The sequence below is a fragment of the Mobula birostris genome, chromosome 11 (genome assembly GCF_030028105.1).
Source record: "Mobula birostris isolate sMobBir1 chromosome 11, sMobBir1.hap1, whole genome shotgun sequence".
Taxonomy (NCBI): Eukaryota; Metazoa; Chordata; class Chondrichthyes; order Myliobatiformes; family Myliobatidae; genus Mobula; species Mobula birostris.
This window is the reverse complement of record NC_092380.1, coordinates 105,189,012-105,208,146: the sequence shown is the minus strand read 5'-3', so window position 1 is coordinate 105,208,146 and position 19,135 is coordinate 105,189,012. Positions and strand designations below refer to the sequence as shown.

At 40.4% G+C, this 19,135-nt stretch overlaps 1 protein-coding gene across 2 annotated transcripts in view; it reads right to left on the bottom strand.

Moving 5' to 3' along the window:
* Positions 1 to 223: 223 nt before the first annotated feature.
* Positions 224 to 19,135, bottom strand: part of LOC140205568 (transmembrane protein 263-like) — a 299,920-nt gene continuing 281,008 nt past the window's right edge. For both annotated transcript variants that reach the window (XM_072273192.1, XM_072273191.1), the window contains exon 3: positions 224 to 1,600. In XM_072273192.1, the coding sequence (XP_072129293.1) occupies positions 1,314 to 1,600 (287 nt within the window). In that variant the 3' untranslated portion in view covers positions 224 to 1,313. The remainder of the gene's footprint in view (positions 1,601 to 19,135) is intronic.

Genomic DNA, 19,135 nt, shown 5'->3' with positions numbered 1-19,135 from the left:
CGCAGAATATCTATCTCTATTCTCTTAACTACCCTAATTGCATGATGAACTCATCCATTTTTATTAATATTTTAATGTTTATGTCGATGTGATCCACATCCCAGGTTTACTGGTAACGTTTCCATCAATGCAAATATGACTTTCCCAGTATTTGAAAATGTACTGATATTTCAAAGAAAATATGAAGTGTGTAAAGCTAAACATTTTCATTCATGTTGTTTTGAGATTTTTTTAAACTTTATTTCCATTAAAATACAGACTTACAGTCTAATCCATAGCTTTCAGGTGTCATATTTGCAAAAATAGTTCTATTATAGACAAAAACTAAATGTTTTGCAATTTGGTCAACAGAAATCACCTGACTGTTCCAGTCTTAATACATTAACTTGCCACAGAAATATCAGTGTACAGAAAAATGATGGAAAGTAACCGTGGAGCAAAAGAAAGAGTGAACAGTGCAAACAGCAACACTCTGTGGTAACAACTGCCTGCTACCAATACCATTTATAGCAGGTAACAATAATGAAAAGTGAGAAGTCAGGCTACTCATGGTAAACTGTAACCAAAACTGCAGTGTTGCGGTATCACACTGCTCCCAATTCGAGCCTGGCTAGCCACGTGAAAGTGGAGCACAGTGGAGCAGGAATAAAAGATTTGCTGCATTGTAAAATAATGATTCAAAACCAGGTACTTCTATTCCCAACATAACATTTAAAAATTTTCTGCACCAACATGTTTGAAGCAATATATACCCCAATGTGTTCTAATCCAAATAGATAAAAAGCAAAAAACTGAAACAGAAAATCAGCCCCTTTATAATTGACATGAACAAAACAAGCATACAAAATACTACTAGAACCAATAAATATATACATGTAGGGAGGAGTTCTTTTTGATGTTGATCAGTTGTTATTTTGTTCCTCCAACCACACAAATAAAATATTTTTGTACATTTTAACTGTGGGTGTCATACGTCCTTTATAGATCTGGTGCTTTGACCATCCTTATGCTGCCAATGCTTATGCCAGCAGAAGCCCAGAAGCATAATGTTTTACCTTGTCAGTGGACAGTGTAGAATGGGATCAACTGCTCTGTTTTTCATTGACAGCACACAGAGTGAAGAGATATGACATGAGCACAGGAGAAACTGGGGTGGGAGAGAAGCGTGGAGGCAGCAAAGTTTCATAAAAGCGCATATCTCACTGGTCGCCCATTAAAACATATACCATGGCGGTGTATCCAAACATGTCCAGGTATACTTAAATCATGATGGTTTTTTTCTATAAGGAAAACATACCCTACAAACCATTCACTTAGTCGGATTTGTCCTTTTTTTTGGATGTAAAGGGAACCTTGCTGGCCATAGCTGAGCCTACAGCACCAACACCAACAGAGACTGCTGACACACTTCCTTTCACCAGGCCAACACCAGCCGCTGGTACTGTGGTCACAGCTGTTTTGGTCAGCTCCAGACTTTTGCTTCCAACCCAAGCCACACCTCCAAGTGTGGCACCCACCGCTCCTTTTGTCATGCTGTAAAGACCTCCGGTCATTCTCCAGATCATTCCTGGCTCTTGAACGTCAAGTTCCTTCTTTGGTTCTGTGGGAATAATTTAAAGAAAATCGAAAGTCATAAATAAGACCAGGCAGATTTGAAATAGCAGCCATAATACATTCAAGACCAAGGTCTGCAGTGGAAACATAAAATAAAAAATGACAAGACTTCTGAGATTTATTTAAGCTTCTTATCACTCAAGTACACCAGTCATAACTGCTACCATCCTTGTCTTTCCAATGGTTATTTTCCAGTTCTAATAATCCAGTACTATGCATGATTACATTGAGTGGAGAGTACATTTTCTTTCCCATCAATATTACACCTAATTCAGGTACAAGTACATGCAGATTAAAATGGATGACGTGCATGCAACTTCAGTTCACAGCCATACTTATCATACTGAATTCAAAGGTTAAGTAATGCAAACCAGATTTAAAGTGAAATATTGCCATTGACAGTTTTTCTCTTTGCATGAGAAAACATAACTTTTGTGACTCATAGTTAGTTCTTTTGTACCAGAATTGATTAAAGACTACTCACAGTCTTGCTGGGTACAAAATAAAGCTGAATCATCTTTCATATTAGAATGAAGAGACATATTGTCTTTGCTTTATTATATTATACTTGTGAATTCAATACTATCAAAGGATTTTGTTTGTTTTGGAATCACATAATTCAGTGTTATTTATTTTTGGTCTTTTATTACTCTAAAGAAATAATAATGAAGGCAATATATTTGTAAAGGTGTTAAGTGGAGGACGGAAACTTAATATTTGAGATTTTGGAAATGGCACAAACAAACCATATTCCCATTTGGAATTTAAAATGCCACTAAGATAATAAAAGCAATGGAATAAATTTATGAGGTTGTTAGGGAGACAGAGAATAAGACACCCTAATGTAGCTTGGGTGCCTGACTTTCCTTTCCTGTTGGAATTGTCCAGCCATCTCAACCAATGGTGTTATGTGTTTAAGAGACAATTTTAAGCAAAATGATCAATGCTTAATAACAAACATTCAATCCACAGTACAGACTGAAAAGTATTATCTAAGTTCTTCATGTTGAGATGTACTGGGAACTAATAACTTGTTTTTGGACAAAATATTTGCTGTAATAAATGCCCTAACTTGTTTCACACATTACACATCAAATGTAACATGATGGAATGAGACAAACATTGAGCCAGAGTGGTACGTTTGAGAACCGTCTTCAAGAAGAAATTGAGGAAGTGAACTTCAGGTGTTTAGGTATAAAAGGAAGGGATTTTTTTTGTTACTTTTAATGAAGTTGTACAAAGATATCAAATGCCCATGTAGACTGTTAACAAATACCATGTATTAATGAGGTTACTGCTCAGTGGAGTAATGCAAAATGATGCATGTACCGTACTGTGCAAAAGTCTTAGGCACCCTAGATTCTTTTATATGGCTTCAGATGGTATGGCCTCCACAGAGCCCTGATCTCAACATCATTGAGCTATCTGTGATTACCTGGAGGGACAAAAGCAAGCAAGACAGCCAAAGTCTGCAGAAGAACTGTAGCATTTTCTCCAAGATGCTTGGAACAACCTGCCAGCCGATTTTCTAATAAAGCTGCATGGCAATGTAACTAAGAAAATTGATGCAATTTAAAGGCAAAGGGCAGTCACACCAAATATTGATTTGATTTAGTTTTTTACGTGTGTATCCATGTGTGGAACCAAAACAGATGGGGGAGATCGTAAATAAATTTTTTGCATCTGAATTACACGGACACAGAGTCTATAGAAGGGAGACAAAGTGGCGTCAACTTGATGGAATCTGTACAGATTACAGAGGAGCAAATCAGGGTGGGTAAATCCTCAGGCTCTGACAAGGAGTTCCTTCGGATCCTGTGGGAGGCAAGTGCAGAAATGGCCAGGACCTAGAAGAAATATTTAAATCATCTTTAGCAACAGCAGAGGTACCAGAGGATTGGAAGATAGCCAATGTCATTCTGCTGTTTATAAAAGGCTCTAAACATAAACCAGGAAATTACAGACCATTGTGTCTGGCATGTTGTGGGAAGCTATTGGAAGGTATTTTAAGGGACTGGATATATTAGTATTTGAATAGACATGGACTGATTAAGGATAGTCGTGCATGGTTTAGTGCATGGTAGGTCACGTCTAACCGAACTTATAGAGTTTTCTGAGGAAGTTACCAGAAAAGTGGATGAAGGCAAGATAGTGGATGTTCTCTACACGGACTTTAGCAAGGCATTTGACAAGGTCCTGCTTGAGAGGTTGATTAAAAGGGTTCAGTCGCTTGGCATTCAAGGTGAGGAAGTAAACTGAATTAGACATTGGCTTTGTGGGACAAGTCAGAGAATGGTAGTAGATAGTGGCCTCTCTGATTAGAGGCCTCTGACTAGTTATGTGCCACAATGATCGGTGTTGGGTCCTTTGTTGTTTGTCATCAATATCAATGACCTAGATGATAAGGTGGTCAACTGGATCAGCAAATTTGCAGATGACACCAAGACTGGCAGTGTAGTGGACAGTGAGGAAGGCTATCATGGCGTGCAGAGGAATTTACCAGCTGGAAAAATGGACTGAAAAATGGCAGATGGAATTTAATGCAGACACGTGCGAAGTTTGGCACTTTGGTAGAATCCACCTGGGTAGGTCTTACACAATGAACAGTAGGGCACTGAGGAATTTGGTAGAACAAAGGGATCTGGGAATACAGGTCCATAATTTGTTGAAAGTGGCGTCACAGGTAGACAGGTTCATAAATAATGCTTTTGGCACATTGGCCTTCATAACTCAAGTGCAATGAGTACAGAAAATGGGATTTTATGTTGAAGTTGTATAAGACATTGGTGAGATTTAATCTGGAGTAGTTTGTACAGGTTTGGTCACCTACCTACAGGAAAGATGTAAGCAAGGTTGAAAGAGCACAAGCAACTGTCCAAACAACCAGAACTGGATAAGCAAGGGATACTGAATGAAGGTAGAGCTAGAGGAAGTTACAGAAATTGTTGGGGCCCTAGAAGAAATATTTAAATCATCCGTAACAACAGGAGAGGTACCAGAGGTATTCATTATACTTCCAGCTGGGAGTCTTTCTATGGTGCATAGATAACAAAAATGGGTAAGTGCAGGCGTTGGATGCCAAATTTTGGATGCCTATTACAGAACGATTTGAACACAGAGATATGAATTTTACCAGAAGCATATCATCTGCTTATTCACACAACTGATATCTTCTTTCCCCATTATACAGCAAGCAAAAGCTCTCCCAATAATGTGCATTTTTGGTATTGATATTGGTATTGGTCTATTATTGTCACATGCATTAAGATCCAGTGAAAAGCTGTTCATACAGATCAAACCACCATGTAGCACACTGAGGCAGAACAGAGTGAAAGAATAACAATGCAGAATTAAGTGTAAACACTACAGAAAATATGCAGTGTAGGTGAACAATAACAAAGTACATTGTGAGGTTAAGAGTCTATCTTATTGTACAAGAGATCCATTCAAGAGTCTAAGAACAGTGAGTTAGAAGCTGTCCTTAAGCCTAGTGGTATGTGTTTTCAGGCTTTTGCATCTTCTGCCCAATGGAATAGGGGAGAAAGGAGAACATCTGGGGTGGGTGGAGTCTTTGATTATCCTGGCTGCTTTACTGAGGCACTGAGTATAGACAGTCTATAGATGGGAGGCTGGTTTCTGTGATACACTGAGCTGCATTCACAATTTGATTCAGTTTCTTGTGGTCATGTGCAGAATAGTTGCCATACCAACCCATTATGCTTCCAGCTGAGATTCTTTCTATGGTGTATAAATTTAGAAAAATGGGTAAGAGTCGGTGTTGGATGCCATTTTTTTTTAACCTCCTGAGGAAGTAGAAGCATTAGTAAGCTTTCTTGGCCAATGGATCAACATAGCTGCAACAGGACAAGCTACTGGTAGAGTTCACTCCCAGGAACTTGATACTATTAATGTTAATACTTTTAATGTAGACAGGAGTATGTGCACTGCACCCCTTCCTTAAGTCAAGACCAGTTCTTTTGTTGACATTGAGGGAAAGGCAATTGTCATAACAAAACCAATTTTTCAATCCATTATTGAATACCTGCTATCTGGATGGATCATGGCTTGGTATGGCAATGGCAACTGCTCTCATATCACTACACAAAATTGCAGAGAGTTGTGACACAGCTGATCATAATACACATTTCAGTCTGTAAATTTTATATTTGAAGGCCATCTCAACTGCACAGTTCAAAGAGAATTGAATATATAGATTCAATTCTTCAGTAAGTGTTATAGTCTTATATCACTCCAAGACTCAAAGATGAGTTTTGCACATTTGACAGAAGTTTCAAGAGTGCATGTTAGTACTCATTTATTTTAAATTATAGTCAATGCAAACACTTGGCAGTATAGATGATAATACCACTAGAATCTTATACATTTCATGTGATAATTTTTTATTCTTCTATACACCAATAAGTATATTCCAACTTGCTCGACCTTTCTTCATACGTCACTGCCTTCATTCTGGATATCAATCTAGTGAATTTTCTCCACACTGACTTCAAATCAAGTGCATCTTTGTATAATTATATAGATCAGAACTGCAAGCAGTACTCCAAATGTGATCATGCCAGCACCTGACAAAGTTCCATAATAAATTCCATTAGATTTTCTAATTACCTGCTCTATCTGCATGTTAACCTTTAGTGTTTCATTTACTGGGATTCCCATATCCTTCAATGCTGAAAATTGCGTCGCCTCGCTCGATTTAAATAATAGCCTGCTTTTTCATTCTTCCATCTGAAGAGAATAACCAAACATTTTTCCATATACTCCATCTGCCAACTTCTTACACACTCAATCTATCTTTAGCTCACTGTTCCCCCTGACAACTTGTTAACCCTCTTATTTTTATGTCAGCAAACAACACTGACTGAAGTAAACTGGATCTTTATCTAAGTCATCAATATTGACTGTAAACTGCACCAGGCATTCACTGTCAATCCATTTATCCCAGCTCCTCTTCTGTAAGTAAGCCTTTCCCCTTTCCATGCCAGTATATTACCTCCAAATCCTGTCTTGGTGGTCTTGAACTCCACCTTTTACATTACACCTTGTTGATTCCCTTTGCAAATTACAAATATACTACATCATTGCTTCCCTTTATTCACCATATTATATTCTCAAAGATTTCTAGCACATTTACCATAAACAACTTTGTTTTCATGACACTACGTTGACTTGAAATAAGCTACTTCACCTTCAGCCAATTAATGCACAGAAAGGTTTCCCAAACTGCAATAGGTTGTGGGTGTATTTGGGATATTGAGTGACGGTTAAATATTAGTCATATAAAAAAAGCACTGCTCTTGAACATTTCTATACATCCATACAAAAAGGTCTTGGTTTGACATTTCTTGAAAGCAAAGCACTTTCTTCGAATGGAACAGAAGGGAGGAAGATTGCCTCTGTAAACTGGTAGTGGATTCAAGTAAATGAGAAGTGTCACCGTGGCAACATACAATTTACCAACAGAATTCCTAAATATCCGTTGTAGAGTAGTAGGAAGTTCTTGCAATTTATGGGGAAATATTCTCAGCACCTTTAATGAACTCAGGATGTCCCAAGGCACTTTATAAATGAAATACTTTGAAATTAAAAAAAACAGCTATTTTTGTGAGAAATAATGATTTGCATTTAACAAACTCAGCAAATACTGTGATAAGAAAACTAATCTTTCTGAGGATGTTGAACCAGGGATAGATATTGATCAAGGCATTAGGGCAACTGCTCTATTCTTTAAAACATTCACACAGGGCTCTTTTATGACACTTGAGAGAGCAGAAAGATCTTTGCTTTATGGATAATCTGAAATATGTTAATACACATAAAAATGCTGGAGGAACTCAGCAGATCAGGTAGCACCTATGGACCTGATGAATTCCACCAATAATTTGTGTGTTGCTCAAGACTTCTAGCATCTGCAGAATCTTGTGCATGTGAAATATATCATCCACAACAGCAATTACTCAATCGTACAGGAAAGCATTTTGCTTTTTTTGTTCATTTTCAGGTGTATGGCAAATTCTCAGCCTGAAATGTCGACTAGTTTTTTCCATACATGCTACCTGACCTGCTGAGTTCCTCTAGCATTTTGTGTGTGTTGCTTTGGATTTCCAGCATCTGCTGAACTTCTCGTATTTATGGCAAATGTTTATTGTCAAGCACCAGTGCCAGTTCAGAGACAACCACACTGCTGTCACATGTAGGGCAGAGATGGAAAAATTCCTCCCAAAAGGATGTTTGGTAAACCAGAAGGGGTTTTATAGCAATCCAGGCATTTCATTAAGACCAGCTGTTTTTAATGTGTCATATTCCAAATTATTATTAAATCCAGTAAAGGATAAGGGTAAGCAACAGATAAAGTATTAATTCCTTATATTCTTCTGGGCAGCCTCCTACCTGATGGCATGAACATCAATTTCTGAAACTTCCGGTCATTGCCCCACCGTCACCATTCCCGTTTCCCTCTCCAACCTTATCTCCTTACCTGTCCATTACTTCACTCTGGTGCTCCTTCCCCTTCCCTTTCTTCCATGGTCTTCTACCCTCTCCTTTCAGATTCCTCCTTCTTCAGACCTGTATCTCTTTCACCAATTAACTTCCCAGCTTTTACTTCATTCCTTCCCCACTCCCTGTTTCACCTATCATCTACCACTTTGTACTTCTTCCTCTCCCCCAACCTTCTTGCTCAGACTTCTCTCATTTTTTTTTCAGTCCGCATGAAGGGTCTTGGCTGAAAACGTCAACAGTTTACTCTTTTCCATAAATGTTCCCTAGTCTGCTGAGTTCCTCCATCAGTGTGTGTGTGTTGCTTGGATTTCCAGCATCTGCAGATTTTCTCATCTCTGAACTTGTCTCTGGAGTGGTGATCCAGGCTTATGGATTTGATCATTTAACCTCTAAGCCGTCAGAATGACAAAGCACTCGGAGCAGGTCTTGACACAGCCTTCCCAATTCACAGATGACATTGCTGGTCACCAAACCACACCTGATTATGTTAAATAATCTTGGATTATAAATCAAGCAATGTTGCTTATTCCTGGGAAGAGTTAATTGGAATGTAGAGAGAATAAAGCATTATTAATGTAAATGTGTGAACAGCACAGACCCAGTGGGCTGAAGGACACATTTCCATGCTATGCCTCTATGACATGTATTCCTCAATGAGTTTAGGGGAAGTTGATTGGTTCAGTTTTGTGGGTCAGCATGGGGTAGTAGCAAAGAAAATGAAGTTTGCATTGATGCATGTTTATAGCTGCCAACAAATGAATCTTCTCTTGGTGGAGATCTGATAAACAGATACACAGGGGTGGAAAGAATATTGATCTCTAGTGTTTCCACTGAAGCTGCAAGCAGACAGCAATTCATTCCAGTGAGAGGGGATTTGAAATACTAAGTCTCCAAGGTGGAGCAAAAGACTGTCACAATTGAAAGCATCTCCTGTTGTATGGGAGTACCTAAAAACATCTTACACAAACTGTTTGAAGTATACTTCTCTTTTAGCAATCAGTCAGTGAACTACTGGACTGCAGGTTATGGAAAAACCCAGCAAGTGCTCGCCAATGGCATTCATACAATGTCAGGATTTGCTCCACACCTGTTTATGATATTCATCTCCTACTGTGTCACTACTGCATGGATCGATGAGGCTATTAGTGATCTATATCACTATGAGATAAATTAGTTGAACATGGCAATGACATATAGACAATTAATATTCAGATCAACTGTTGTCAGATATCCACTGCTCCACTGTCAATTCAATCATGATGCAGGGTACCCCTTTGCCTTGACAGATGATGTCCGTTTGACCTGTTACATTCCTCCAGCAACTTGTTTTCATGCATCCACAGTAAGTGTTTTTAAAGATTAGATTAACTTTATTTCGCGTGGCCAAGTGGTTAAGGCGTTCGTCTAGTGATTTGAAGGTCGCTAGTTCAAGCCTTAGCTGAGGCAGCGTGTGTGTCCTTGAGCAAGGCACTTAACCACACATTGCTCTGCGACGACACCGGTGCCAAGTTGTATGGGTCCTAATGCCCTTCCCCTGGACAACATCGGTGGCGTGGAGAGGGGAGACTTGGAGAGGGCAACTGCTGGTCTTCCATACAACCTTGCCCTGGAAACCCTCCAAGGCACAAATCCATGGTCTCATGAGACTGACGGATGCCTATAAAATCACATGTACATTGAAACATGGAGTAGATGGGGTATCCAGGAAGGGGTAGCTCCTCTAGTGAAGGGGTTTGTGTCAATTTTGGGGCAGCCCACTCAACCTTTGAGCCCCATTGGATACAGCTCTCACCTGTGGCTCCAAATAGCATTTTGCATGCGACAGCAGCCACATCCTGCTTTGACAGGCGGGCTAAACCAAGTGAGGGTAACCGGGATCTCATACCCTGGTGAGGCAGAGACATGCCTGTCCTAGTATGTGAAAGTCAGCTTCAGTGGACTGGGCGGATGAGTTTCAATAGCCAGGAAGGTGGTTCTGCAATGCTCTGTAGAAAGCGAAGGGCATGACAAGCCACAGTAGTAGTCATGGTCATCTACTACAACCAAGGATGACCCCAGTTTGTGACAACTACTCGTACTACTGGACCTTGACTTCCAAGGTCGAGAGAGTGGAACTGCCCCAGTGTAACTGCTTTTCCACTTTAAAAACTCTTCTGCACAGATCTGCTGTCATTGTTGGATACAAGAGACAAGCAACATCAAAACATACAGTGAAATGCATCATTTGTGTCAAATCAAATCAGCGAGGATCGTGCTGGACAGCCCGGAGGTGTTGCCACACTTCCGGCACCAGCATGAATTGCCCACAATCATTAATTGTAACCATACAACTTTGGAATGTGGGAGGAAACTGGAATACCCATAGGAAACCCATGTGGTCAGGGGAGATTGTATAAACTCCTTCAGACAGCGGTGGGAATTGACCCCAATGGGTGGTCGCTGGTGCCGTAAAACAATGCACTGTGTTGCACACTTTGCACAAAGTTGACAAGATAATAACTGCAATAACTTCACTGACATTCACATGATGATTTTTTAAAAACAATAAGCAATAATTATTGCTAACCAAGATCTCAGCTCTGTTTAAAGTAATTTTACAAATGAAGAGGCATATTCCTTCAGAAACAACACTAATTTTTTTCCATCTTAGGACTTGAGATATTTACTGAGTGGATCCATTTTAGGTACAAAATTATATTTACTATAAACCCACTGACTTTCACAGCTGCTGAGTACAGATATTTAAATAGTTTTAACTATTCTGCCTCTTTTTTTCTTCTTTACAACAATCTGCAATTTCTAATTTTCACTTTTTTTCTGTACCTTATTTAAATCTTATTTATACTTGCCTTTTTTTGTTTATATTTTGCATTGCAATTTGGTCAGTTTATTGATTGAAGAGCCTCACACATAGATTACACTGTTCCCCCATACAGGATGATGTAGAAGAGCAAGCACCACATTAGAGCTACCCTGCCACCTAAAGCTGTGGAAATATTTTGTGAATGACTATCAACAAGACATAAACTGAACCTTGCTCTGCAAAATACAAAATACAAACCACCTAGAAATCCTTGTGAGAAGCCGAGAACCCAGGGTGGAAAGGGAGCAAAGAAGTCTTGTTTGCTTCATTTTACATCTGAACATACAAAATAGGACCAGCAGGCTAGTTGACTCCTCCAGCCTGATACACAATTTAATAAGTTCGTGGCAAATCTAATTGCAAGCTCAACTCTGTAGTCCTACCTATCCAGAATTTCACCCCTGTATCAAGTAACTATCTATCCACTCATCCATTTTTGGCTTAAAAATAATCAACCACTCTGCTTCCACCATTCTGCAAGGGGAGTTCGAAAGGCTCATTACTCTAAGAGAAAAGTTTTACTTCATCCCTATATCTACTTTACTTTTTACTATTTCTGTTTCTGCACTATTTTTTAATTTAACTATTTAATACACACACACACACACATAATTATTTTATCATTTTTATCATGTATTGCATCGTACTGCTGCTGCTAAATTAATGAATTTCACAACATATGTTGGGGATATTAAACCTGACCTGATTAATGGGCAACCCCTATTTTAATGCGTGTGTTACTTAGTTCTCGATTTCCCTCAATAGAAAACATCCTCTCCATATCCACCCTGTGAAGACCCCTTGGCTCTTACAGGATTCCATCAAATCCTCTTCCGCTCTTCTAAACTCCAGCAGATACAAACCGAGCATGTCCAATTATTCATCAACCCAACCCTTCCAACTTCCCTTCTAATAGCAAATTGCAGTTTAACCCATGTAACAAGCCAAACTAAAAAAGTTGGAACTATAAGAATATTTTCTGCATTGTTTTGACTTGAAATACAAGTCCAATAACAAACAGAAGTAAATACAAGAGGGAAATTGATTGGATATAAAGATTTTCCTTCAAATTTGATGACAACCAAAGCTCTAAGAAAACCACTGGCAAGAAATTGGATGCAGCAGGAAGCAGACCAAATTACAGGATTAAATGTTCAATTACTTTGCTCCAGAAGAATATAATGATTTGCACCCTGGAGATAAGTGAAATTATGTGATGTGATAAAGATAACCACAGCTCAATTCATCATATTCAGACAACTACAAAAAATTCTGACTCTTTGTTAAATACTTTTATACTTTCTCACAACATGGGAGGAAGCCATTTGGCTCACTTTGTTCAAGCCAGTTCTCAGAGTAATTCCATTCAATGGAGAGCCACCTTATCCATTGACACTTTAATTTCCCTGTACCTATTCTCTCTCATGCCCATCAACTTCCCAATTGTACTCCCCATAAGGGCAACTTATAACATTCAATTATGCACTTGAACAACATGTCCTTCAGATGTGGGGTGAAACCCATGGGGCTGAGAATGGAAACTGAGAAAATGAAAGGACATGAAGAATAAATAAGGATTAGTTTAATTGTAAACTTACCAAGCACCTTAAAGTTTAAGGAGCCGTGGGGCTAGAATCGGTTTCTCTCCACATCAGAAGGACATGTTTGGTAGGTTAATTGGTTGCTGGAATTATAAAGCAACAGGACAAACTGAAGCAAGGAACTGAGAAAATCAAATTGAAATTCAAATTTAATTGTCATTCAACCATACACATGAATACATACAAATGAAACAGCGTTTCTCTGGGGCCAACATACAAAACAGCGTACCAACAGTCATACACAGTGTAGCCCCCCGGCCAGCTCCGGGGTCGCTCAGCTCGCTGTCGTCTAGGGAAACAGCCCTCAGCCCTGCCAAACTGGGTAATCAGTTTGTGTGGATGCTGTGTGATGTACCCCACCCTGCCCAAATAACAGACAATACACCAGATACGATTAAATGATTTACAGTTTATAGATATTACTGGATCTATATAATCAATAGAGAATAAAATATAAAAGGAAAATTAAAGGCACCACACTTATCGAAGTTCAATCTCTTCGTGCACAAACAGCTGGAGCTCAGGACCCTCCTTCTTCACCCTGCGATCCCTTCAGACCGTCTTGACCTGCCGCCTGGGACCAACAATGGTGGTCCACCAGACGCTCCACTCGAGTCCGTCTCCATCTCCTCTCCTCGCCGAACGCCCTCCTCGGGGTCCGACCCCGTTAGTGGATTCACAGCACCTGGTCCATCCTCTGTCTCTCTCTCTCCCGCCTTCTCCCCAAAAACCCGCGCATCACAATATCTTACAGACACACAGAAAGCATAACAACTATTCCAATTGGTTCATTCGTCCTCTTATCAATAGATAATCCAAAACAAACTGCTAGTGGGAGGACTTTCTCAGCATTTAACATAACAAGGAAGCCATTTTAATTAGCCTACGCAGTTAACATAAAAGAAGAAACACCTTACAACAGCAAAAAAATGATAACAGTAAAACACGCAGTCACAAAATAAATAATAATATAGCTCAAGTCCCCGAGTGTCATGGCCTGTAGATCGATGTTGCATGGCATGTTGTCCCGGAGTCACGTTTCTGCACACACAAGCCCAAGTTCCTCATATTGCACCTGTGCAGCTATAGACGAATGCAATCTAGCTCCTCTTCCACCAAGCAAACAATGGAGAGCAGCACTGACCGGGGGTGGGGCGGGGGGTTGCTGGACCACTCAACAACCTAGCATCCCCATTGTCAGTCTCGCCAATGAACCAGTGAACTGGACTTGCACTATTTTACATTACCAATGTCCTACAGGGCCTTGTGATCCCAAGAAAAACGCCCACAAGAAAAAAAGAAACACTTGCACCGTTTGCTGGACCACACACTGCCTCTGATGCCTTCTTCCTTAGGATGCTGTAGCAAGCAGCAGCAACACAGTACACAACAAATCCATCTTTACCACTATTGTGCAACTTGACATTATTACTTGATGTTCTTAATGTCCAGCAGTGTCTTGCAATCATTAAAAGCGTGTAAAGGAGGAACAATTACACCTTTGTTTGGTCCAGAGAGGCTGCTGCGACTGAGCACGCCACCAACTTACTGGAATATAATTAAAGGATATAAAGAATAAATAGAGATTAATTACATTGCAAATTTACCAAGAACTGTCTGAAAAGTCTACGGAGTTTTTGACTACAAGCATTAACTTTGTGGTGATTTTAATCCTTCGTTTTATTCAGTGTCAGTAAGCTTGATGGGTGGATTGATTTTTCAAGCAGTAGTGAAAGAACCTGGCACTTGCTCAGAATTCTCTGTTCCTTCGTTCTGCAGTGCAGAGTGCAAAGAAATCCAGAGCAATGTGATGCTCCTCCACAGCGGATCTGTGCAAATAGAGTTTCACCAGAACCAATTACACATAAGAATCCTTCTGAAGCATGGCGACTAAACAATTCAGTTCCAGTTAGAACATTTAATTCAAACTAAATCATGTATAGAAAGCTAAACAATGAGCAGAAGAATATACACCGAATGATGATACATTAGATTCAAAAAGCAAACAAAGAATGTTTAGAGATTTAAAGTCTCTTACAATATGTACACATCTGAAGAAACTTCAATGATCATTTTTGATATATTGTGTAGTTTTTAAAAATTTACTCTGCCAGAAGCACTTCATTTTCTGGCTTGTTTCATGGGTAAGATATTGCAGCTTCATGCCTTCCATGTATTTGAGTACTTTCTGTCATTGAGAATAATACACATAAAATGCCTGAGGAACTCAGCAGGTCAGGCGGAATCTGGGCAGAAGAATAAATAGTCAGTGTTTCAGACTGAGACCTTAATCAGGATTGTCAATGAGAAACTGTGGAACCAAAACTCTTGGAAGACCACAACTCAGACAGCAACTCTAGATTTACACCTTTAACTATGTAGAGGCACTGGAAATTGTCATCCTACATTCTTTAGTAAGGTTGAGAACTTCACTGTTATTCTTAACTACAAAAAATGAGCTACTGTGGACATTGTAACTACTGCTGAAGAACATAATTTTCTAAGCTAGTAGCTTGAACTTTGCATAGCTATTGATCAGGGTATATTCTTTTGCAAAAAGGCAAGAAATAAACAGATCTGCTTCTTTCATTCAATCATTTCTGTCAGTTCTCCCTTGAAGAAATTAAAGGGGTTAAAGAGTAATTTCGATGTTGGGGACACACCAGTGGATGCAGTGGACTAATTATACACTGTTTTCTGAACATGCTAGATATTGTTCTCTAAATTGCTAGACCAAAGTTTAAATAAAGAATCGCCTGATGAGACAATGTTCTGAAGCAGGTTCTTAGAAGGAACGGGAACTATCCATGCAGGTTCTTAGAACAATGATTTGCTAATGATCAATTACCTTATAAGTACCTTATGTTACTGTTGCTGGGGAAGTAATGAAGACATTGCGCAATTCCAAGAGAGTGCTGAAGGAGGGTTCTCTCTAGTAGCAAGCTACTAATAAAAAAGCTGTTGCTTTACCTTCCATAGTGCTGTGTGTTCTGGCATCGGGTAACGGGGAATAATTAGAAGTAAGGTTTAACAATTTGGAGAACTAGCCAGGAGTCCAAGACGAGGCATCCCTGTGAGACGGCGTCAGTGATCGGCTTGGTGACAATGACCTGAGACGGATGGGCCCACAAGGTAAGATTTACCTTGATCTCTCTCATTAATTGTCCACCTTGACAACCCCTTCGTCTGGTGGGCAATCCTCTGACGGACTCCTGAAGAACCACAGTTAAATTACCCGTGTACTATGGTAAATAAGAAGGTGGGGTTCGAGTCCCCACTGAATATTGAGACGTTCAAGTCCTTGAGTTATAGGGGTTCGAGTCCCTGCCAAAGATTAAGAGGTTCAAGTCCTCATGAAGGCAAGATTGGGGTTTGAGTGGGGTTCGAGTCCTCATTCATAGTCTTAGAGGGTGGGAGAGTACAGAGGCTGCCTCTCTCAGTATCAACACCCAGCCTTAGACCGGTTGTTAAGAGGGGAAATCCCCCACGCGAAGGTCAGGACCCTGAAGTGGGTGTGAGGGAGACAGAGAGGTGGCTGAAGTCTCAGTGGACGAACAAAAAGCCATGGGTCAGACCCTGGATAGGTCAGGAAACAATACCCCTTTGCATAAAATGTGCAAAGATGATCCAGAAAAGGAAATTAATTATAGGCGACTATCAGCATGCTTGAACAAAAAATTGGGAAATGACATTCGGCCCTTATGAGGCACTTGGGATGTGGAAAAATGTATCAAAGCAGAGGAGGCAATGTGGAAATGAAATTCAGGGGGAAAATGGAAAATTTTAATGTCAACATGGAGAAGACGGCCGAGGAATTAACCAATAAGTATAGACAAAGTAGTTGGGAACGCAGTGCACGTAGAAGAGGATTAGTATATGTGATAGGGAAGGCAAACCCAAGCCATGGGAAGTGTTCAAGTATCAGTCTGAGGAGCATGATAAAGGACAGAAAAGGAGGGAGAAAACGGGAGAAGGAACTGGACGGGGACATGAGGGTGCTAATTACAATAGACAATAGGTGCAGGAGTAGGCCATTCGGCCCTTCGAGCCAGCACCGCCATTCACTGTGATCATGGCTGATCATCCACAATCAGTATTCAGTTCCTGCCTTATCCCCATAACCTTTGATTCCGCTATCTTTAAGAGCTCTATCCATCTCTTTTTTGAAAGCATCCAGAGAATTGGCCTCCAAAGCCTTCTGGAGCAGAGCATTCCATATATCCACCACTCTCTGGGTGAAAAAGTTTTTCCTCAGCTCCATTCTAAATGGCCTACCCCTAATTCTTAAACTGTGGCCTCTAGTTCTGGACTCACCCATCAGCGGGAACATGCTTTCTGCCTCCAGCGTGTCCAATCCCTTAATAATCTTATATGTTTCAATAAGATCCCCTCTCAGCCTTCTAAATTCCAGAATATACAAGCCCAGTCACTCCAATCTTTCGACATATGACAGTCCAGCCATCCCGGGAATTAACCTTGTGAACCTATGCTGCACTCCTTCAATAGCAAGAATGTCCTTCCTCAAATCTGGAGACCAAAACTGCACACAGCACTCCAGGTGTGGTCTCACCAGGGCCCTGTACAGCTGCAGAAGGACCTCTTTGCTCTTATACTCAATTCCCCTTGTTATGAAGGCCAGCATGCCATTAGCTTTCTTCACTGCCTGCTGTACTTGCATGCTTGCTTTCAGTGACTGATGTACAAGAACACCTAGATCTCGTTGTGCTTCCCTTTTTCCTAAATTGACTCCATTTAGATAATAATCTGCCTTCCGGGTCTTACCACCAAAGTGGATAACCTCACACTTATCCACATTAAACTGCATCTGCCATGCATCTGTCCACTCACCCAGCCCGTCCAAATCACCCTGCATTCTCATAACATCCTCCTCACATTTCACACTGCCACCCAGCTTTGTGTCATCGGCAAATTTGCTGATATTACTTTTAATTCCCTCATCTAAATCATTAATATATATTGTAAACCGCTGCGGTCCCAGCACTGAACCTTGCTGTACCCCACTGGTCACCGCCTGCCATTCCGAAAGGAATCCATTAATCACTACTCTTTGTTTTCTGTCAGCCAGCCAATTTTCAATCTATGTCAGTTCTCTGCCCTCAATACCATGTGCCCTAATTTTGCCCACTAATCTCCTATGTGAGGTGAGACTTTATCAAAGGCTTTCTGAAAGTCCAGGTACACTACATCCACCGGCTCTCCCTTGTCCATTTTCATAGTTACATCCTCAAAAAATTTCAGAAGATTAGTCAAGCATGATTTCCCCTTCATAAATCCATGCTGACTCGGACCAATCCTGTTACCACTAACCAGGTGTCTTGTAATTTCATCTTTTATAATTGACTCCAGCATCTTTCCCACCACCGATGTCAGGCTAACTGGTCTATAATTCCCTGTTTTCTCTCTTGTTCCCTTCTTGAAGAGAGGGACAACATTAGCCACCCTCCAATCCACAGGAACTGATCCTGAATCTATAGAACATTGGAAAATGATTACCAATGTGTCCACGATTTCTAAAGCCACCTCCTTAAGTACCCTGGGACGCAGACCATCAGGTCCCGGGGACTTATCAGCCTTCAGACCCAACAGCCTATCCAACATCATTTCCTGCCTAATATAAATTTCCTTCAATTCATCCATTACCCAGGTCCTTTGGCCACTATTACATCTGGGAGATTGTTTGTGTCTTCCCTAGTGAAGACAGACCCAAAGTACCTGTTCAATTTGTCTGCCATTTCCTTGTTCCCCATAATGAATTCACCCGCTTCTGTCTTCAAGGGCCCAATTTTGGTCCTAACAATTTTTTTCCTTTTCACATACCTAAAGAAGCTTTTACTATCCTCCTTTATATTCTTGGCTAGTTTACCTTCGTACCTCATTTTCTCTCCGCATATTGCCTTTTTAGTTACCTTCTGTTGCTCTTTAAAAGTTTCCTAATCCTCCAGCTTCCCACTTGTCTTCGCTATGTTATACTTCTTCTCTTTTATTTTTATACTGCCCATTACTTCCCTTGTCAGCCATGGCCTCCCCTTACTCCCCCTAGGATCTTTCTTCCTCTTTGGAATGAACTGATCCTGCACCTTCTGCATTATTCCCAGAAACACTTGCCATTGCTGTTCCACTGTCATCCCTGCTAGGGTATTGTTCCATTGAACTTTGGCCAGCTCCTCCCTCATAGCACCATAGTTCCTTTTGTTCAACTGTAATACTGACACTTCCGAGTTTCCCTTCTCCCTCTCAAATTGTAGATTAAAACTTATCATATTATGGTCACTACCTCCTAATGGCTCCTTTACCTCAAGGTCCCTGATCAAATCCAGTTCATTGCACAACACTAAATCTAGAATTGCGTTCTCTCTGGTAGGATCCAGTACAAGCTGTTCTAAGAATCTATCTCAGAGGGACTCCACAAACTCCCTTTCTTGGGGTCCAGTACCAACCTGATTCCTCCAGTCTACCTGCATGTTGAAGTCCCCCATAACAAGAGTAAAACGGAGGTACCTCCGGACATGTCTGGATT